Below are 21,330 nucleotides of genomic sequence, written 5' to 3' on the forward strand. Positions count from 1 at the left end.
GTCAGCGCCGACTTCATAAAGAGCGGCGAGTTTACCCTGGAAAGGATGGGAGTGGTATACAAGGCCAAGGCCCATCTCAAATCCCCGTTTGACCCTGAGAATAAACGCGTCAAGGGCATCTACGCTTGAGAGGGACCACACGTGTAAAAACTGAATAAAACACGCTGGCTTGAAAAAAACATGTAAGTTGAGGAGATTTGCTGTGTTTTTTTACATGCGGGTGCAGTTGTTTTTAGTCTTTACATCTCTCAAATACAAGCAAATGTTTATCATTTTATACTCTATGTGTCATTTGGTGCGACTGAAATGATGAAACCTTGATTGCCATTTAAAATGTAGTTTGTCATAGATGGTGTAAAATCTGCTTCAGAGTGGTTAGAATCTGGTTTGAATGAGTGCCAGTGTTGTTTAGTGAAAGATCCTATGTAAGTAGTGTCACTATTGTACTAATTTAAGATGTAAACCAGTCCTGTTCTCTCTAAGAATCACAGCATTTGTGTTTTTGGTTAAAATGAAAAAGGTTGTGGTCAAATAGTCTAAACTCTGTCCTCGACCTTGTTGGAAAAACATCATGAGGTCAAGGAAAAATGTGAATCAAGAAGAACGTAAGAGCGGTGCTAAGAGATAGGGATTGACTGATATGGGTTGATTTCTATTGGGATTTTTTTTGTAAAAGCCAATACCAATGCCAAAAACAATATTTGGAACCGATATACATTAAATGTAATGTTTTAACAGCATGTGATAACAAGACTTCTTCATTAATAAGGGTGGCTATGACTGAAAATGTAAGATAGAAACAGAAGTGGTGAAATTAGGATGCTGTTTATGTGGGATCGACTGAGATTGATCATTGATCTTCTATATTTTCTTAATCTTTAACTGTTCTGTCACTTTTATTGCCCACCATATCTTACAGAATTATCAATTGTTTGCCAGACACCTTTTCAGGTTAATCTGTAGCTGCTTTCTAACTGAGCCACTAGCCGTTAGCTTAGCTTTAGCCGCTGTTAGAGAAGCTAATCTCCTGATTTTTGGCAACAGATTGTTTTTTGAGATACATTTCTGAGACCAAAGAGTGATGACAGACAGAGAGAGGAGGCTGCATTAGACCTGAAGTAGCGTATTTAATTTATCAATAATCAGTCAAAAAAAAATACTGGACCTGATAATTTTACCATTGCCAAATATCGGCCATGATAATCAATCAGGCTGATAATCGGTCTATCCCTGTTATGACAATCCAAATGCAGGAATAGATCTTGACTTGATAGATCTTGATGACACAGCATCATCTCCTCTCCTTTCATAAAGGATGTGCCAGTGGATCGTGTGCTAAAGTAGATAAGAAATTAAATATTTAAGTATTTATCAGGGGTCCAACTCGGAAACTCTAACTTCCAGCTCATTATAGATTTAGGAACCTTCTCAACCAAAAGGAAAAAAAGACTATTTGACCACAACCCAACTTTGCTTTCACCTTTCCTGGAATGATCATTAAGACTCAAATAACTGTTTATATTCAATTTGATACCAGTTTTAGCAGAAATAACAAAACTGAACAACCACCTAGAGTCAAATCTAGCTAAGTCTTAATGGATTTTTAATGCCTTCCTACTAATTACCTGGGCAAAGTCTTAATCTTCCCAGCAGCTGGAATAGCTATGAACTCTTTGGACAGTATTCATTCAAAAATGATTGTAGATGTGGGTCATGTTGAGTTTGTAATCAAACGGCTAAAAAAAAGTGGTTCTAAATGCATGTGTGTTTACTCAAAGTAAATACCATAAATTCTCAATTAGTGGCCAGGTCCTTTGTGTACTGTAGCTGAAGAGAAAACTAGAAACTCCCTAATATTAGAGTCAAGCTATTAATTCTAATTTTGTCCTCACAGTGCCCCACAGTATATTACATAATATTGTGGCGCTGCGTGTTTCATCTCTAATTTATCCTACGAGGCCACAGAGGCTCCGTATTAGGAAGTGAAAGTATTCTCAAACTGCTCAGCCGCCCTGCAGGCAGCTGGAGTCAGACTACACTGACTGATGTTTGTGCTGATAAAATGACTTTTACTTGCTTGTATGCAATCTAAATCGGAGGCAGACAGCTTGAGCGTTTATTAGATGGAAAAGGGGAGGGGAAAAAACACCCCGAGGTGCAGAGTACCGGGGGACAAAACATTTCCTGAAGAAGAAAAGACAGAAGAAGACAACAGTTATCAGACCGAAGCTGTTCTGGATGGAACCTCTTTTGTTTCCCATCCGTCCCCGTGCTCTCCGGGGCTAATCTGCCGTCGCTGCTGTTTGCAAACTCACTCATTTTAGTTTATTTATTTAGCAGATGCATTGTTTTTTCATGAGGCTATCCATCAATTCAAGCATCGCTAAAAGCTTAGCGTTTTATCGTACCGTGGTGCTACATCAGAATCAGCATTTTGTGTATTTGCCTCAGCAGTTGAAGGAGCGTAATTGCGTCTCATTTTTACCTGGATTACTTTAATTGTGAAGCAGCAGCAGGAGGCAGTGAGCAACAGAGCATTAGGAGCTGCTGCAGCCACATTAATTATTAGCTTCAGTTGAAAATATCAGTAGAGAAAGGACGGTATTAGTAGAAATCATGTAATTAATATTGTGAGAAAATTGAAAATGTAGCTTAAGCTGAATCTGCTGACTTTGTACATCGTTAGGACAGGCCCTTACTTGAGAATTGTTGGAGACTTTTAGTGCCTTTAAAAAATCTGTGTGTTCTGTGACATCCCATGTTTGTTTGAATAAAAAAATCTTAAGCCGCAAAAACAAGAGAAATCGCCAGTTTAGCACCTTTGACTTCCGTCTTTAATGCAGGTGCTGGGATGTACGGGAATAATTTTCTTAGTTTGTCACTTTTTATAGAATTATCAAAAAATGATGCTTTCCATCTTTGTTTAACTTACACTACTACGCTTAAGACTGAACAAACACCAAAGTTGGTCTGGCACGCTGTGAACAGCAGTGGGAAAGAAAAACAAGTGTGTCTAAGTAAAAGCAGCATTTGTATGTATGACTCCTGCTTCCCTCTCGGATGTTTGCTGCTGCACGTTCAGCACAAAATGTTTACTAATGTGGAATGATTCATTGATTCTGCCCAGAAGGCCATTAATCATTGAAATGGTTGTTCTCAGGAGTAGCTTAGGTTAATAACAAGATTTATATGGAAAATGTGAAACACATTGATAAAACACTACTTCTACAATGTGCCCAGAGGTTTTTTTTCCCTCTGGTGTGATTTATATAATTTCAGTTCCTTCCATAGTGTGACATGAATATTGCTCGCCAACGATTCTTAAGCACAAAAACATTGAAAAAATTGCTGATTGTTTGGATTATGCATTTATTGTTGTTGCTTTAGGAGAAAATCTGAAGGCTGTGATGATCAAAGAGTAAGGATTAATCCAGACTCATTTATTCTGTGCAAAGGAATTTGTGTATTAATAAATTTCTCTTTACCCTTAAACATTTTTGTGATATTTCTTATTCAGCAGCTATGCAAGGTAGCAGAGGGACATGTAGCAAAGGACAGAGTGAAAGTTACTGTTATAAAATGAATAAAAAAATCATGTATTTTCCCTTCTTTTTTGCCTTTGAATACCACTAGAGTCATTAGTTATGTATTGTTTATTCCAGAAAGAAATTATTTAACAAATTGCAAACTGTTTCATGTTGTAATGATGGTTTTAAATCAACAGAAACATGGGGAGAAAAATGATAGAAACTAGTAGGTATGCAGAAGCTAATGGCTAAGAGAATTTATTAGTTGCACATATTTTTGTTTAATGCTAGCCAGTCCTACATCCTACTTTCAGAAATAGTGTCCATCTCCATTCATTTGAAACATAAACAAGTGTCACTGTTATGTGTGCACTATGTATCTATCTAACAAGACCACGGACAGCAGCTGTGTATATAAGCATATATTTACAGCATCTAACTAGAGGTAAAAATTCAGGAGCTTCTCTAACTTTCCACGTGTAGCTTCTCTCTCTTCAGCCTCAAACATCCCTCGAGGTTCCTGCTCACTCTGGGGCTGTGGAAGGTCAGCTGGTGGGAAGAGGAGCTCCTTCACAGGGGTAGCGAGGTTTCTCGAGGATGGAGGTCACCACTGGTAGCGGCTGTTTCTCCCAGTCTCCCTGCAGACAGAAATATGATGTCTGTGACAGCTGCTATACTGTCTGGTCTTACCGTTTTCAAATTACGGCCAAATGGGTAACTGGCCTTGATATGTAGACAGAAGGTTTTATTGAAGTAATTGCATGTTTGTCCCTGAGCGGTGGGTCACATGCACTGCACAAAAATACCCTCAAGGACGCTTCTTTGAGTGTTGCACATGCGGCTATAAAACTGTTAAAACGGCCCTATGGTGTAGCAGGCTGTGTCTTTAAAATACGTGGGTATTAATATACCAAAAACTCTAACAAAAATGTTTGAATTAAATTATACTTCACTGAAGAAAAAGATAAATTTAACTCCTTGTTTCAATTTGTATTCACGGATTGAGTTTATCAAAATGAATGTCTTACCAAGACGATTACACTTGTTTCAGACTCTACCAATACAAACTGATCAAATTCAATTCAATGAATGAAAGCAGATGACACTGAGAAATATGTGGGAGGGGAAAACGCTGAGAGCCTGCTGTAAGACGTTGCAATTGTCTAAAGAGAAGGGAGGATGGGGCTGCCATCTCTAAGGGATTACTTTCGGGCAGCACAGATGAAGGCATTGATAAATTGGTGTGACATGTCCTATAATGCCCAATGGAAAAGTATAGAGGAGAAAATCTTTCTTTTCCCAATACAAGCTAATCTGGCTAATGCAAATATTCAAAAATATATTGACACAACTGATAAACCTTGGGTTCAAATGAATGTGGTTAAAGAATATAATCTTGTAATGTTAAAATGGAATGCTTAAGATTCTGATTTCCTACCAAACAAATTAGACTCATGATTCAAATTTTGGACCTCTAAAGGGATAACAACTTTAACAGACCATCATAGTGTGTTTTCTGGCATGGAGTCATAAAGTATCTTATCAAGGTTTTCCATCCATATTCTTTCCATCTCATAGTTTAAGCATTTCCACTGGAGTTTCCATTTCCAGTCCATTCCTCCTCTGACATAGTCATCCCTCCTTCTTTCTCCCACATTGTCTTCACGTGTTCAGGGGAATGACACTTAGGATTCGTCCGACATTTATCCAAAATTGAAATTGGCTTCTTATTAGTTTTCCCATCCTATAAATTTCTAAACAATTTCAGTAACTCCATGTTGCGCTCTGACACTGCATCTAGATATCGATAGAAGTCTTGTTTTTCCAGCATATTTATGTTTAAGCGTATAGAAGCTGGTAACTTTGCCATCCTTAATCAACTTGCTTAAATTACAGGAAGTCATGGTAATACAGTTTGTCAGCACTATGGATTATTACTGTGAAATCATAAGTGTTAGTACACTTATTTCTTACAGTGATTGTGGTAAATGTGGTGTTGGATAACTTTCAAACTGCACAATGACACCAGAGGCTCTTGCATTTCCCAAAAAGCAGCATTGGTGCAACCATCTGCGAGACTCGGTGTCATCAGTGTGAAATCTTCGTCTGGATCCCTCTCAGGCTGTTTGTGAGCATCAGTGTTGTTTAAGGTCATCATTTTTTGATCCACTTACACACAGATAACAAAAATAAACTTGTTTACTCTGTGCAGTTTGATTTATATCCTGCTAGTGATTTATTACAATGACTTAAGATGTGTTTCCCGTGCTCATGATGTTAGTAAGAGTGCTGATTAGAGGCTCATTCTGTTCATCATTATGTGCTGAAGTGAGTGTTTTTTTATGCTTTGTAAAAGTTCTCTGTGGTAGAGCGGGGCCTGCTGTGAGCCTGCGGCTTTCAACTGTTTGTTTCAGCTTTACACGTCTTTGTTGAGCTTCACATGTTGCCTTTTATCATTTTTTAGTCAATAAAACTCCAATTCTTTGCAGTTACTGCGCTGCTTGTCATTTCTCGCAACGTTTTCAAGTGCCAAAAAGCATCCACTGTTCTTCACACCGAGCGCTGGCCGCTCAAAGACTAAAACTGTGAGAGTCAGAGAACAAGCCGAACCGCTGCATCATTTTGAGTTTTTTTCACTCATGGGTTCGCCAAAAATATCTTGAAAACAGCTCTGCCTTCCAGTGGTGGCACCATTAGTGGAATACGTGCCAGTTTGTGAAAGGCCACCCGCTGCGGTTGATATTAAAGGCCCTGAAAACATATTTTCCTAGACAGCTTCTTACTCAAAGCGATGGGGTCCCGCGTTAACACCATTTTCTGACAAAATGAGCGTTATTCCATTTGACACATTTTCTTTTGTCTTTTATTTTTCTCTTATTAGTGTGGTGACTTGGAAATATGTGATGTCCTGCAGTTAGGATTTAGAAATGTTTAATCAAAACTTGGTGACAGTTGCTTTAATTATGCTTTTTTCCCCCCCGTCTGTCAGTGCGAATCAAAATAAATGGAACCAGAAAAGTCTTACTCTCACAAAATAATACCTCAGATGTGTTCTTTCTTGGAGTTTGACAGTTGGTAATTAGTATTTATGCTATGAAGATAAATGACTGAAAATAAATCATCACTACAGAAAACATATGGGTCAATATATAATTGTGGGTCTTGTAACACTGTTGATGTTTTTGCTGTTTTCAGGCCTAAAATCAACATGGCCGCCAGTAATCAAACACCACATGGCATTTTTACATAAAGATTCTTGTAAATATTCAATTGAGTAAAATTAAAATTGAAAGTTATTTATAAAGATATTGTATTAAACCTGTTGACATGCCATAAATCCACACTTCACTCACACTCTACTTTATATTAAATAACTCAGAAAGCCTTGGAGTCTTCCAGTCTTTTCTTCAGGAGGAAATGACATCATGTGGAGCAGGTCATGTGATCTGGAATTAACACACTTCCTTCAGAGGTGTTTTTGTAATGGGAAACTTCTCGGACACAAATATAATTTGTTATTTTCCATACAAAATTTGATATACTGGCAAAAAATAAATATTTGTCATGATTATTTCAATTTCATAAAGTGAACACAATCAGAACTATTTCTGAATAAGCTCAATTATTGTTGTTTAGCTAATTAGAAGGTGGTTTTTATGAAATTTGTATACTTATTTAGTTGACATTTTAGTGATATTCAGTCATTTTTTTATTAATAAGTGAATGTTTCCATAATACATAATTATGGAATTTGTAAAGACATGATCACAATGAACATAAAAAAACAATAAACAATAATAAAATGTATCCCAGATATGTCCATTGTACTTCTAAAGTCCCTCAGTTATATATTGACCCATATGAAATAAATATCATATAAATATGTATGTAAAGCTCAAGCAGTTTACTTATAGGTTTCTTTAATAAGCTGTACTGATTCTGACCTGGATTCTCCTCTATGTGACCTATTTGTTCTGACCTTTTAAACAACACGTATGTTTCCACGCCTCGATCATGCAGTCTCATACTATCCTATCTGCTCTTCATGTATCCACCCAAACACTGCGGTCTGTTTTCTACAGCTGCATTTCCTTTGCACTTGCACATCAAGGAGAAAGCTGCACTCCTGACAGAAAACCTTGATCAAGACCTCCGCACAGTTTGTAATTGATTTATTCGCTCTCATCCAAACATCTTGCGAGTGTGTCTGTGTTTATATTACAAGTTAACAAGCTGTCTGCTCAGCCGGTCAGACCCTCCTGTCCAGCCCATGTCTGCTTTGGAGCTGCTTTAATTGGTGGCTTGTGAGTCGATTGTAATATGTGAATATGAGCGAGGGGGAGGAGGTGGGGGAGACTTACAGGAAAGAGGCGTGCGCTGGACTGATTGCAGTGCATGGAGATGGGAGCTGTGTTGTAAAGAGAGTCCAGCACATCTCCGCTGAATGCATCCCACTGTAGCTGAGAATACTGCTCCGTCACGCTCACCTCGCCGCACACACACTGGTCATTTCCATGGAACCTGGAGGGGAGGAGAGGGGAGGATGGAGGGAGGAGATTGAAGGAAAGTCGATAAAAGAGAGAGGCAGAACGAGATTGAGAAAGGAGGGAGTGAAATCAGTTAGAAATGGCGTTATTAGAACACAGTTTCACTTTGAAAGAACAAAGGCTGTTTGTGATTAAAAAGAAATAATCACCACTCTGGGATGGAGAAGATGGAGTGAGGAGGGAGGACGAAAAAAAACTGCTTAGTCACATGTGTGGATGCAGAGGAAGATGCTAAATGAGGAAGGAGAGGAGGAAGAAGCTAATGATTCTAGGGAGGGAGAGGTGTTTGGTGCATGCGCCACCTGTTAATGAAGTTAAAGTATTTCTGCAGGTATCTCGGGTCAACGTGGCTCTTGCACAGCTCCAGCTGAGTGCGAGGGTAGTAGTGGATGTAGTTAACACACATTTCCTCCATGATGCCAAAACCTCCCTGAGGAGACGGAGACAGTTATGAGAAGCCAGGAAGGAAGATACAGTAGAAAGAGCAGATTTAAGTGTTAGAGGGAGGCAATCAAAGGATTATGAGGATGAATGAAACATGGAGGGAGGTCAGAGAAGGTTGTTCTGATGCTGCTGACAGCCATCAAGGCGGAAATTGGTCAAATGAAAACAGTAATGCGCTATCATATTCAGAGTTTTCCGGTGGAAAATTCAGTTTTTCTAAACCCTGCATGACATATAGAAAAAAGAGCAAAAATAAATAAAACTAAAAACAAATAAATAATAATATTGTGGATGTATAGAAACGCAAATATTGCAAAAAGAGCAAAGATTAAATAAAAAAGAAAAAAATATATATTAATTTTTTTCTTTATTTTCTCTCTCTCTCTCTCTCTCTCTTTTAACTTTTTAAACTTATAATTTTAACATGTCTTTCAATTGAGCTGGTTTATTATAGGCTCTTTTGTTATTATTATTTTATGGTTTGTGCAATTATAGATCCACAAGTGGGATGTTGGTAATCTTATGTTGTACATCAGGCCATCCTGTTGCTACTGACGGTGATCAATAATATAAAAACAGTATTTTATTGTGTATTTTCACAGTGCCCTGATGGAAAAATCCCGCTTTTCTTACCTGTGCAGCTGCAACCTGCAATATTCTGCAGAGCACTGACTCTTTTTTTGTAATTAGGGCAAGTTAGCTTTTGCAATTCATCTTATTTTGCTTCCAGCTGCTCTTGTTTTAGTTGATTCATTTGTTTTTAAATCTGATTAAATTCAATGTTAAATAACGAATGAATGAATGAATGAATGAATGAATGAATGAATGAATGAATAATTGAACACTCACCACTGTAGGCTGGCTCCTATCTTCTGTATTATAAGTGCACTTTGTTATGAGGACGTCACCCTGCAGGATCAAGCCATCGTTTCATCATAATTTGCTTTTTAACAAAGAACATTGCTGATAATTTTAGGTTACTGACAGAAAATTAATTATATAAGAGGGCCAGTGGGCAGTTTGCTGTTTAAAAGAAAGTTGCTTTATGGAGCTCAGCTGCTGCGGTCCGGTCTGTCTCCCGGGAATTTCCTTATTACAGCTCTGACTTTTCAGCCTGTCCCTATTTCCTCTCCATTTAAGCGCCGCATAGAGCAGCAACGTATTCTAATTCATTACTTTAAATGCAAACGGCGAAAAAATACATCTGGGGCACGACCATTCAGAGAAGTGCTCCGCTGAGTATGCAGAACAGTAAAAGTTCCATTCTTGTCTGCCTGTAAAATCACCACAGTGGAAATCTCAACCAAACAGTAGTCGTTGTTGTTGTTGTTAGTCATTCTGATTGCAGGCGCAGTCGTCAGTTTTATACTTACAGCTAAAACATTCACAATTTTCCTCAGAACTCGGATTGTCTGTTCAAAAAAAGAAAGACAAAGAGAAGACAAATGCAGTCATTTCAACAAATATTCATGTTTGTTTCTGGGTCCTGTGTTCTTCGTGCATGTGTTCAGACAAGAAAACACAAATTCTGGAAACAAGATCATTATCTGAAATCTGTAATCTTAATGATTTGTTCTTTCTAATCAAAATCCCACAAAACATTGCTGTTCCTGCGTCTTAACTTCAGGCATAATTGGAAATGGTGTACAGAAGATTAATTTCAAATGCGGCAGTATAAAACACTGGTTGTTCTTGACGCGTTCCTTCGAGGCACCTTTCATAGTTATTAGCCGTGCGACTTTGCTGAGAACGGTTTGATAAAGTCTTCAGATGCCTAATGAGGCTGCAGGGTTTGAAACAACACCACTCAGGTGCTCTCAGATTAGCCTGACATCAACAGCAGCTGCAGATTTTATCAGACAGTCTAGCAGATGTCCTTCTCTTCTCTCTCTCTCTCTCTGTGTGTGTGTGTGTGTGTGTGTGTGTGTGTGTGTGTGTGTGTGTGTGTGTGTGTGTGTGTGTGTGTGTGTGTGTGTGTGTGTGTGTGTGTGTGTGTGTGTGTGTGTGTGTGTGTGTGTGTGTCTCCGACCTGCCTGGGGATATTGTGCATAAATAAAGCACAACAGATGTCGACTGCTGTCTCTCAACAATGTTAATGTTGTTGTTTCAGTTTGGATGTTGAGTCGACATCCGGGAGGTCTTTGCGTCGTTGACATTGTGAACTTTCAGTGTGCTGTATGTTAAGGACGTCTCATCATCTGAGGCCTTTAAGTTTTTTTGCAGAAGAAAGTTCAACTTCGGCAAAACAACATGTGAGACGTGTGGATGGGCATGAAACAGGTTACAGACTTTACCATCAAAGACAGTCAGCAGGAGGGAAACCTAGATAGAGTCAATGAGCTGAACACCCGCTTTGCCCTCAGCGCCCCTTGCTGAATACCCCCTAACACAACCCCCTGAATCTACCCCCCAAGCTCCTCCACATGACTGTAAAGATCGGCCAGGTTAAAAGCCGAGCTAGAGAGAGACTTCACACTTTTAATGTGCTAACATAATTGCACAAGGGTTTTCTAATCATCAATTAGCCTTTCAGCACCATTAGCTAACACAATGTAGCATTAGAACACAGGAGTGATGGTTGCTGGAAATGTTCCTCTGTACCTCTATGGAGATATTCCATTAAAGATTTCCAGCTAGAATAGTCATTTGCCACATTACCAATGTCTAGACTGTATTTCTGATTAATTTAATGTTATCTTCATTGAAAAAAAAACCTTTCTGTTATAAATAAGGACATTTCTAAGTGACACCGTATGTCGCTTTGGATAAGAGCATCTGCCAAATGAAACTGTAGAATTGTAGAGTACATAATTTCAGCAAACTTTCAAGAAAGGATCTGAACTGAATGAGTACTGGACAAACAGTTTCCATTATCTCCTGCTTTTATGAACTTCTTTTTCTTGCCATAGTGACAGTTGGTGGTCTACGATCTACTTAGTTGAGACTTTATGCTTTGTGAACTCCTCGGGTTGGTTTTATTTCAGTGTTTTTTCCCTCCCACTGCCTTTAACACCACGGGATGCTGTTTAGGATGTATGTCACCTTGTCTACTTTCTCCTGGATCTATGACTGTCTGCCGAATAGGCCCCCAGTTTGTGCAGCTGGGGAGCTCCCTGTCTGATGTGGTGGTTATTATAGGTGCCCTAGGGGACTGTCTTGTCTCCGTCTCTGAACACTCTGTACACTGCAGATTTGCAGTATAACTGAACCAACCCCCCTGCTGAGGTTCTCTGATGATTCTGCGATGGTGGGATCTATCAGAGGCAGGCCTAAATCAAAGAAACGGGAACCGGTGGGTAAGTCGATAGAGTGATGCAGCAGGAATCATCTCCTAAATGCAAGACTGAGGAGATGGTGACTGATTCTGGGAGGATTTTAGGAACTGTAAGCCCATAAAGATAATCGATGATTAGGGTGGAAATGTTGAACGCCACAGTTACTCAGATGTCGTGTACGAGATGAGCTCAGATATTTCAGTGGATACAACATGATGCTGGAGTTGTCCTATCAGTCTGTGGTCTACTGGCTGTGAAGTATTAGTACCAGAGATACCCACAGATCTAGTCAACCTATTTATCATTGGTTGGTTGGCAATGCAACACACTCAAAATATACTGTACATGTACTTCAGTGCCATTTTTGCCAGTTCTTATTGTTGTTTTTCTCTCTTATTTTTTACTATTACTGCTTTTGATATATATATATATATATATATATATATACACACACACACACACATATTCATATATGTAACTGTTCGTACGTATCTGTATTAACATTCAGGGTCTATCTAAGGGCAACACTTGTATGATGACTGTTTTTCTAACAGCTGTTATGTGTTTAAATCACTTCAAGCTTTTGTAACAAATCTCACCTATTGAAAAGTAACAACTAGATGCAGAATGTGGGTTGATGAATTCATTTTCTCCATTTGGAAGAAATAATAAACAATAAGATGAATAAAAATGCATCTTGTTGTTTAGAGAAAAATTGAAGGTGAATCCTGTTGCCCATTTGTCCTCAAACATTAACTGACATGGGCAAAAACAGCATTGCTTTAGTCTTTATTATCTTTAATATAGGTTAATAAGAAATACAAGAAAATGCTAATATTTACAGCTTTAGTGGTCTTGGTTAGCCATTAGAAACTAAGAAAAATATAAGTGATGTGGGTTGGGAAATAGTGCTTTTGTTTAAGAAAAAAATCAAAAAAGCAGCTATGAACAGATGACACTAAGACCACAACCTCCCATTGTTGTGTAGCAGCTTTCATTTATCCGCCACTGAAAATAGTTCCGGACCATTACACTATCTATTCCTGTTTAAGAGACATTTGTAGAAGCTGCAGAGTCCATCCATCCATCCATCCATCCATCCATCCATCCATCTTCTGCATCTGCTCTATCCTGTGGAAAGTGTCAGGGGTGCTGGAGCAGATCCCAGCTGACACAGGGCGAAAGGCGAAGTACACCCTGCCAGTCCATCACAGGGCCAACACAAACAAACGGACAACCACTCACTCTCTCCATCTAATTAACCCACAGTCCAAAGCATGTCTTTGGGCTGTGGGAGAAAGCCAGACCACCCGGAGAAACCCCTCACAGGCACATGGAGAACATGCAAGATGCATACTGAGAGATTTGAACCCAGGACCTTGTGGCTGTGAGGAAACAGTGGTGACCACAGGGGAAGTGACTTTGCATATTTTAAAGAATCAGACTACCCACTTGTGAACTATGCTTAAATATGTATGCTGTCTGTTGGAAGTAATGGGCTTGGGACTGACTCATTGGTGGTTTTGATCTTTCAATGAGATTTGTTAAGTGAAATAAGAAGCACAAAGTCTTTTCATAACTTGTGCAGTGATTGCAAAGTAAGAAATTCTAACCAACCAAACTGAGCTGTAGCCATCTCTTTACCCAACCAACACTTTGTCTGCAACTTCTGCACTTTCCACCAAGTATTTGCAAGTAACTTTCAACTTGTGATAAAACCCAAGCTTTCTACTTTATGTATATGGGTCAACCACTGCAAAATTAAAGACCAACTCTAATAAGACTTTATTTTAATACAATTTGTTCATTTTAAAAGCTGCAGAAATAGCAGCCAGTAGAAATAACTCAGCTGCAGTTTTATTTCTCTGCTATTTGAATAGTCATCGTCCCAGTGGCACATGAATCAGTGTGATGCAAAGTAAAAACTCTCTTTTTCCCAATATAATATGAGGTCTAATGTATAAATGTGGAGTTCCTCTGGGTAAATCTCACCTGGTAGTGTGTACTGAAGTGCTGATCTTCCTGAACAATCTCCAGCTCTTTGCCTCCCCTCACCAAAACCGTCCTCACCCCTCGACCTGCCAGGTGGGTGTGCAGCTGGGACGCAAATATATGGATCCCTCCTGGAGGCAAAGCCTAAAAAGACCAACAGACAGACGGAGAGGCAGAATTTTTAGGTTTAGACTTAAATATTCACCCGGCATCTCTTCCATTTAAACCATAATGATGGAGTTTTTGTATGCGTACAGTCTGAGTACACTTGGACGTGCAGTATCCACTGAGGTAGAACGTGTGTTGCTTGGGTGGAACAGCCATGATGGGAGTATAAACGAGGCCCAGCTCCATGATCCCTGCATCGTAACGCCTCAGACTGGGGGTGTAATGCAGTCGTATCCCTGATGAGTCACTCCGACCTGAATGAGCAATATTTGTGTTTAACATACAGCGAGTTAGTACTTGTTACACCGATAGCCACAATATTTGTGCACTAAAGCAGACTTGTAAATACTGTATATAAAAAAAGTATGAAGGAAAAAAAGTTTATTTCAGGTGGGTTTTTTTTGCTTGTCAGAGCAACAGATCCCTGAATTACAATAGAAATACAGGAGAGAGGATTAAAATAGCACTGAATATATAATGTATGTTCTCTATCTGTTCCTGGTCAGCTCACATGCTACTACATTTTGAGGATTTTGTTGTTTAGATAAAGCAATAGTTAGCATTTCTAAGCCAAAAAAATCTTGCTGATAGGATAAGACCGATATTGTGGTATTATTCTTAAGTAGGGATGTCCGTTAATATCGGCCCATTGATATTATCGGCCCGATATTGGCTAAAAAATGTAATATCGGTCAATATCGTTATTGTGTTCTTTATATTTCACGAAAACTGATAAAATAATTCTGGATTTAATCAGTATTTACAAATAATGACATCATCAAGCTGTTTCCTTTTTTGACACTTCACTTCAAGCCTGAATCATTGTTTGTAGCTCAAAGAAATGTGCAGTTTTCAAAATTGTACACTGTATTTGCCACATTGTAATAGATTCATAAGAGGAGGAGAGGGAGGAAGGGAGGAAGGGAGGAAGGGAGAGATTTAGAGTGTGAACTGTTCTTTGAGACAATTAATATATATATATATATATATATATATATATATATATATATATATATATATGGCATTTTTCCATAACTTAAGTTAAAGTAGTTTTCTTATTTTGCACATACAATATTTACATTTGAAAGCCTTGTTGCATTTGAGAATGCATCCAATGGGGCATCACAATAAAATCAGGAATGATGTGTTAATTCCACGACAGGAGATACGTGATGTTACCTAAAATTAGTTGAATAGCCCACATATATCGGTATCGGTTGATATCGGAATCGGAAATTTAGAGTGTGGACAATATCGGCATATCGGTTATTGGCAAAAAAAAAGCCAATATCGGACATCCCTATTCTTAAGATATTAAAAAGTGATATTTATGAGATATGAATTGAAAAATTCACGTGAGAGAGGTGTCCTCTGGGCTAAAAGGTTTCATTTACAATGGTTCAAGTCCTGTAGAGGACCTTTGTTATCATATGTCATTCCCATCTCTCTTTTCCTTTATTTCCTATTATTTCTGACCTTTAGATGCTTTGATTAAAGGCACCAAAAACTATTTCAGAAGAAGAAAACAACTCCAAAACAAAAGTGATAGAGCAGGTAAACAGAGAACAGTTATGTATGCATGTGTTGTATTGTGAGGTCAGATCAGGATAAGGAAGGCAGAGTGTGTAGAGACTCATACAGAAGAGATCAAAAGGTATATCTGGAAAATTCTAAATGAATTGCTGTATTCAAGATAAGCCCGGGGCTCTTTGGGAGAAAATTCTGGTGCTTGTGTGAGTAAAAAAAGGGACGGATGCCTGTGTAGCAGTGTGTTCACAATTTAAATCCATGCATTTATGTGCATTTGTACTGTATGTACCAGATATAATGAGAGGGTTGTGGTAGTGGACCTCCAGACGAAGGTACCTGGACGAACCTGGTCCACCCATAGGCAGCCCTGCATCAGGAGGGTAGTAAAACGCCTGCAGGCAGATACACATGCATACATTTAGGACAAGTATGACTCAGTATTCCTCTCATTTATGGACCAATATTTTGAAATTATAGCAAAGAATTATCTTCATATATCATACTGATGATTTCAGAAATGGAGCAAAACAGTTTTTAGATCTGCTGTTGTACCTTCGCAGCTTGTTGCTATATTTGGTTTAGCATTGGAGACAGCAGTGATGCATTTCAAAGTAAGAAAGAAAAAACACTTTTGGAGTTTTAGTGGGAGTTTGAAGCACTGGTGTCTCCAGGCAAGAACACATCACTGGAGGATGACAAAAACAAGACACCATTTCTATGCCAACACGTAGAAATGCTGAATGACATTGTTCTGGACTCTTAACCCGCAAACCAACTCAAAGTAGGACGTCTGTAAATTCAACTGCACCTCTGTCTCAGCATGGGATCCCTTGGCAGTGTTTTTTGTTACAAAACCATTCTGAGAAGATTCTGCAAAGTTCTAATAATATTTTCACGGGGGAGTTTGATTTTCGTTCCCAGAATGTTCATCTTAAATGTAAGATAGCTAAAGAAAATTGTTTGACAGTACGTTACACTGTGAAGGTTCTTCCTTTGATATCATGCAACACTGTGGAACATTTTAGAAACATTTATAGATTGAACAATGTGTTCCCTCAAAACATTCTCAGAACATTGTAGCCACTATGTTCTACTTTTGTTAATATTTTGCAGTACAGGAACATCTAATGAAGAACCTTCTGTCATCTGAGGTTTCAACAACATCCTGAAAATGTTTTTTGAATGTTGCATTGTGAACATCCTTCCTTTGTTATCATTGTGGAAATGTCTTATATAACAATATTCTACAATGTGTTCCCTCAACAAAACGGCAAAATGTTTTACCTTTAATATGTCACATTCTAAACATTCTGTATAAAAAACATTCTGCCATCTGAGGCCTCAAAAATGTTCTTACTTCGTTAAAATGCAACATTATGAGAACATCTCATCGAAGAATGTTCTATAATGACGTCTCTGAACAGCATCCCCAAAACCTCCGTAGAACACTGAAGGCTGAATGTTCCACTGGGTTAATATATCGCAGTGCAGCAACATCTTCAGAACGTTCTGTCATCTGAAGCCTTGAGAACATCTTGACAACATTTCTGAACGTTGGTGTGAAAACAGTCATCGTGGAACATCATCTATGTTCCTGCCAACATCCTCTGAAGGCTAACATTAAAACATTATGTTTATTTTACCAGAGCATTACTGGAAAGCAAAATGTTCTTAAAATGTTCTTTGAACATTTGATCAAACTGATTTTCTTTTGAAAATTATTAGAAGTTGTCGTCAATGTTATCCAGCTTTGTGTGAACGTTTCGTGCCAGCTGAGAATGAATCACTATTATATCAGAGGCGTATTCACCTTCATGCTGCAGAAAAGATAGATTCCTTTAGCTCGGTTTCTGTGGTTCGTTATAATTTTGGGTGATGGATTCTAAACAAATACAGGGAAGCATAACCACATACTGTCATCCATCGATTCATTCAGTTTTTTAGTCAAGTTAGACCCTAAACACCCACAGAATGAACAATTACAACTGCAACAGATTGCCTTAAAAAATAAGCTTTTTAAATGATTACTCTTCAAAGAACTGAACATTAACATTTAACAAGCTCCTTTTTACAAAACCTTCATGTTTTTGAGGTGTTATGTGGATCTGTGAGCTCCCTCAAATGTTTATTGATTATTTCTACTGCATTCTATAGATGTTGCCCCTGGGACGATGAGACCTGTTCTGCTCATCTTATTTCTGAGTCACTCCATTGTCATCAAACTTCCACTGGAATTTTAATGTAATCTCGATTCATCATCGCTGCCTTCATTTTTTCAGAGAGATCCTCCTCAAGCCACATCTGCTGATTCATGCTGTTTGTAATGGAAGAGAGAATTGTTTTATTTAATCTCGCTTTCATGTCGTCACAGTAAAATCCACAGAGACTTCACAGCCTCTTCTCTTTCTGGCGCTGTCCTCCCTCTCTGCATTCTGACGGTGTCATGCATTATTGTTTCCCTTCTCCAAACTTCCTCCACTCTATTTTCCGCTTTCTCCTTTGTTTTGTGTTTTTGTGCGAGGCCACGTTTCCCTTCTGATGCGGTGCCGAGGAGAATGAAGCAACACTATTAAGAGGTGATGAAAGAGGCCTGAATATTTCCCACCTAATCTTGTCTTCACAGCTCCCAGCTCACAGAAGGCATCCTGCTTGTTTTTGTTTGGTTGGCAGATAATCCAATCGGAGAGGGGCCAGGCTGGCTGTGATACAGTGGGGAGCAGTGCAGAGAAATATGGTGACAGCCTCACCATTGCCTGTCCTCTTTGTTTTATGTGGCTAGCAGGCTGCTCGCTCGCTCAGCCGGCTGGTTGGTGGCTGTAGTTTCTAAACGAGGTGGTGACGCCTGACAGATGACTGAATGACTGGCTGGTTGGCTGGTTCATAAGAGGAGAGAGTTGCAGCTTGTAGGGTCAATATATAATTAAGGGACTTTAATGTTCATTAAGATAATTTCTTTATAAATTCCATAATTATGTATTATGAAAACAATCACTTATTAATAAAAAATGATTTGATATTACTAAAATGTCAACTAAATAACCATCCCAATTTCATAACAACCTCCTTCTAATTAGCTAAATAATAATAAAATGAATTTATTCAAATATGGTCTTGATTGTTTTCTTTTTATTAAGTTGAGATAATCATGAGAGATATTTCTTTTATGCCAATATATCAAATTTGACATGGAAAATAACAAAAATTGTGCCTGAGAAATCATTTTTCAACTAAGTTATCCATTGCAAAAACACCTCTCCAGGAAGTGTGTTAATTCCAGATCACATGACCTGCTCCACATGATGTCATTTCCTCCTGAAGAAAAGACTGGCAAGACTCCAAGGCTTTCTGAGTTATTTAATATAAAGTAGTGTGTGAGTCAAGTGTGGATTTATTGCATGTCAACAGCAGAACAATCTCAAGCAGCAATCTTTGTGGTTGGAAAAACTGCCGTTCCTCAAATGTCCACTTGAGGCGTCCACTTGAGGCTTACTCCAAAAGTCAACACCAACAGACCCTCATGTTAAAATGTGCAACTTTACAGCAAAAATAAACAAGTTTACAGCCTGATAGAGGTCTCTATGGCTAATTCCTCTCTTCATCACAGCTGCTGAAGAGGTGAAGTTTTATATATGTTACCTGGGTTAACTGTATTAGGGCTTAAAGTTACTCAAAGCATACTTAAGTGGACAGGTGGGTGTCATTATGAGACAATCCATGGCCCAGATACTCTTGTACAGCCCACCTTGTCTCCACTCATTCTCTACCTATCATGTTTTTGAATGTGGTTCACTTATTTCCTGTTTTATTTTGAAATTGTCCCTGTCCCTGTGTGTCTTGTAGTTTGACTTCCTGTCTTTGCTCCTCCTCTGTGGTTGCCCTCATTAGTGTCACCTGTGTGTGGTGATTCACCTCTGACTTCTCTCCACAATGAGTTCTCTCAGTATAAATAGTCCTGCATCTCTTTGCTACCAGTTCTTTGGCCTGCTTCTTCTCTTTGCTCCTCTGCTTTGTGTGTTTACTTTCGTTTTCTTAAATTACCTTCCAGTTTTTGGAATTTCCCCCCCTGGATTTCCAGCTGCCGTTCATTTGTTCACCTGTACCCCTCAGTAAGTTTGTTCTTTTTCACAACCTGCCTGCCTTGTCTGCACTTTAGTCTTTTTTCTGATGAATCCTGACAACCTCTTTGCTCAGTTTTGGATTAGCTACCAGTCAGACAAGATAGCGACAGCCAAACCCTCCACACTCAGCTCTTCAGCTGCTGAATGTTCTACAATATTCGCATAGGTTTTGTTATGAAACCGGTTGATTTCTCTAGCTGCTAAAGCTGAAGAGATTCAAGGTTGTGGGCTGGTTCAAAATGTTGAGCTAAAAGAGGCCAGTAGTAATGTTGGGTTTTTTTTCTCATTGCAAACAACATCTTTCACATTATAGTTACACTAAAATATTAGCAGTCCAATTCCAAATATACAGACGGGTGACAAAATAAAGGAAAAACCTGAGCCATTGGATCCTATGGTGAGGGGCTCTGGTGGCTCTTTTATGCAGCAGGGAGCAAAAGGATTGTTCAGAGTGATCGTCTGTATGCCTCGATGAAACATTTGTCTTGAATGGCCTCGTTCATAGGTCACTGAATGGTTTAGTCGGTATGAAAATAGTGCAAATCATTTGCTGTGACTGTTGGAGTCGCCAGGTCTCAACCCAGTTAGACACATTTGAGAGTTTATGCTTTGGTAAGAAGGTCTTCATCCTCCCAGTAGAGTTTTTGAGACTTACAGAACTGAAGCCAAGATGCATTCAAGGTGTTGTGGGTGGTGGTGCATGATGGCCCAACAGCTTATCAAGGGCATTTTACGTTGGTTTTTCCTTTAAAATTTCACCTGCTTGTATGCGATCGGCAGCAGAATGCATTCCTTTCAGGTTGTGCAGAAGCCAAAATACACAGAAAAAAGTATTGCGACCTGTGTCCTCAGTTATAGCTTTGACCTGCTTATCTTCTAGTTGACGCGCAATGTTGGGCAAGAATATCAGCTATGATGAAATCTTTTGTCTATGTAGAAGCACATGTAGTTTTCCTTTCTGTTTTTTGTGAGTCCATTTGTGTTTCCATGTAAACAAGTTTCTGAATGTGTGTGTGTGTGAGTGCAGCCCACATACAGACTGTCTCTGAGCTCTTAATAGACATGTGCAGTGTGTGGGATCATCTTTTCAACATTTTATGCTCGCAGTTTTAGACTCGTATATTAACAGTGTAGGAGTGTTTGTTTATCTCTTATAATAGGTACAAGGCCTGGACTAAAGTCAAGCATAATCCCAGCTCTCCCTTTCAATTACCACTGTGTGTTAAAAGCTTGACTTTATGTTTCCATTCTGCATCACCTGATGGTTTTTGTGTGGATGCTCCTCTATTTTTGTTAAATTCAGTTTGCATTTTAAATCTTTTGCATATTCTGGGTGATTGTTCCATCTTGTGGGAGCAGTGTTGAGGTTAGAACTTCAGTTTTATTTGTGTTGAGGTTAAAGGTAAGAGGATGTGTTTCCCATCATACCTCAGCTCCCATCGCCCACGCGGCCAGAACGTGGCGGCAGAAGTTCAGTTTTCCAGGCTTCATCTTGTCGTCACACGAACCGCTGTAGTCTGGAACCTCACGGACGTCTGGAGAACATTCGAATACTTCGATGTGGTGCACGATGGCCTCGTTACCTGAAGTAATCACTGACTCATACTGACAGGAGCAGAGAGAGAGCAGAGAAGTTGTTTTATGCTTCTTTTACTGCTGCAATACGTGCGATTCCATCTCAAGTTTTCAGGGGACTTCTGCTCGACCATCTCTGATTTTCATGGAACTT

General features: G+C 39.0%; 2 protein-coding genes across 2 annotated transcripts in view; one reads left to right on the top strand and one right to left on the bottom strand.

Annotated features, from left to right (window-relative positions):
* The window catches only part of sardh (sarcosine dehydrogenase), a 60,172-nt gene extending 56,680 nt beyond the window's left edge, over window positions 1-3,492 (top strand). The window contains 1 exon segment of the mRNA XM_022198205.2: window positions 1-3,492. Coding sequence (XP_022053897.2) covers window positions 1-129 — 129 coding nt within the window. The 3' untranslated portion in view covers window positions 130-3,492.
* dbh (dopamine beta-hydroxylase (dopamine beta-monooxygenase)) overlaps window positions 3,173-21,330 on the bottom strand; it is a 24,957-nt gene continuing 6,799 nt past the window's right edge. Inside the window, exons 4-12 of the mRNA XM_022198206.2 lie at window positions 21,030-21,206; window positions 15,773-15,875; window positions 14,041-14,207; window positions 13,786-13,929; window positions 9,892-9,930; window positions 9,368-9,427; window positions 8,377-8,504; window positions 7,889-8,048; window positions 3,173-4,165 (exon numbers count right to left, since the gene is read on the bottom strand). Coding sequence (XP_022053898.1) covers window positions 4,073-4,165; window positions 7,889-8,048; window positions 8,377-8,504; window positions 9,368-9,427; window positions 9,892-9,930; window positions 13,786-13,929; window positions 14,041-14,207; window positions 15,773-15,875; window positions 21,030-21,206 — 1,071 coding nt within the window. The 3' untranslated portion in view covers window positions 3,173-4,072. The remainder of the gene's footprint in view (window positions 4,166-7,888; window positions 8,049-8,376; window positions 8,505-9,367; window positions 9,428-9,891; window positions 9,931-13,785; window positions 13,930-14,040; window positions 14,208-15,772; window positions 15,876-21,029; window positions 21,207-21,330) is intronic.

Source organism: Acanthochromis polyacanthus, chromosome 18, assembly GCF_021347895.1.
Source record: "Acanthochromis polyacanthus isolate Apoly-LR-REF ecotype Palm Island chromosome 18, KAUST_Apoly_ChrSc, whole genome shotgun sequence".
Classification (NCBI taxonomy): domain Eukaryota; kingdom Metazoa; phylum Chordata; class Actinopteri; family Pomacentridae; genus Acanthochromis; species Acanthochromis polyacanthus.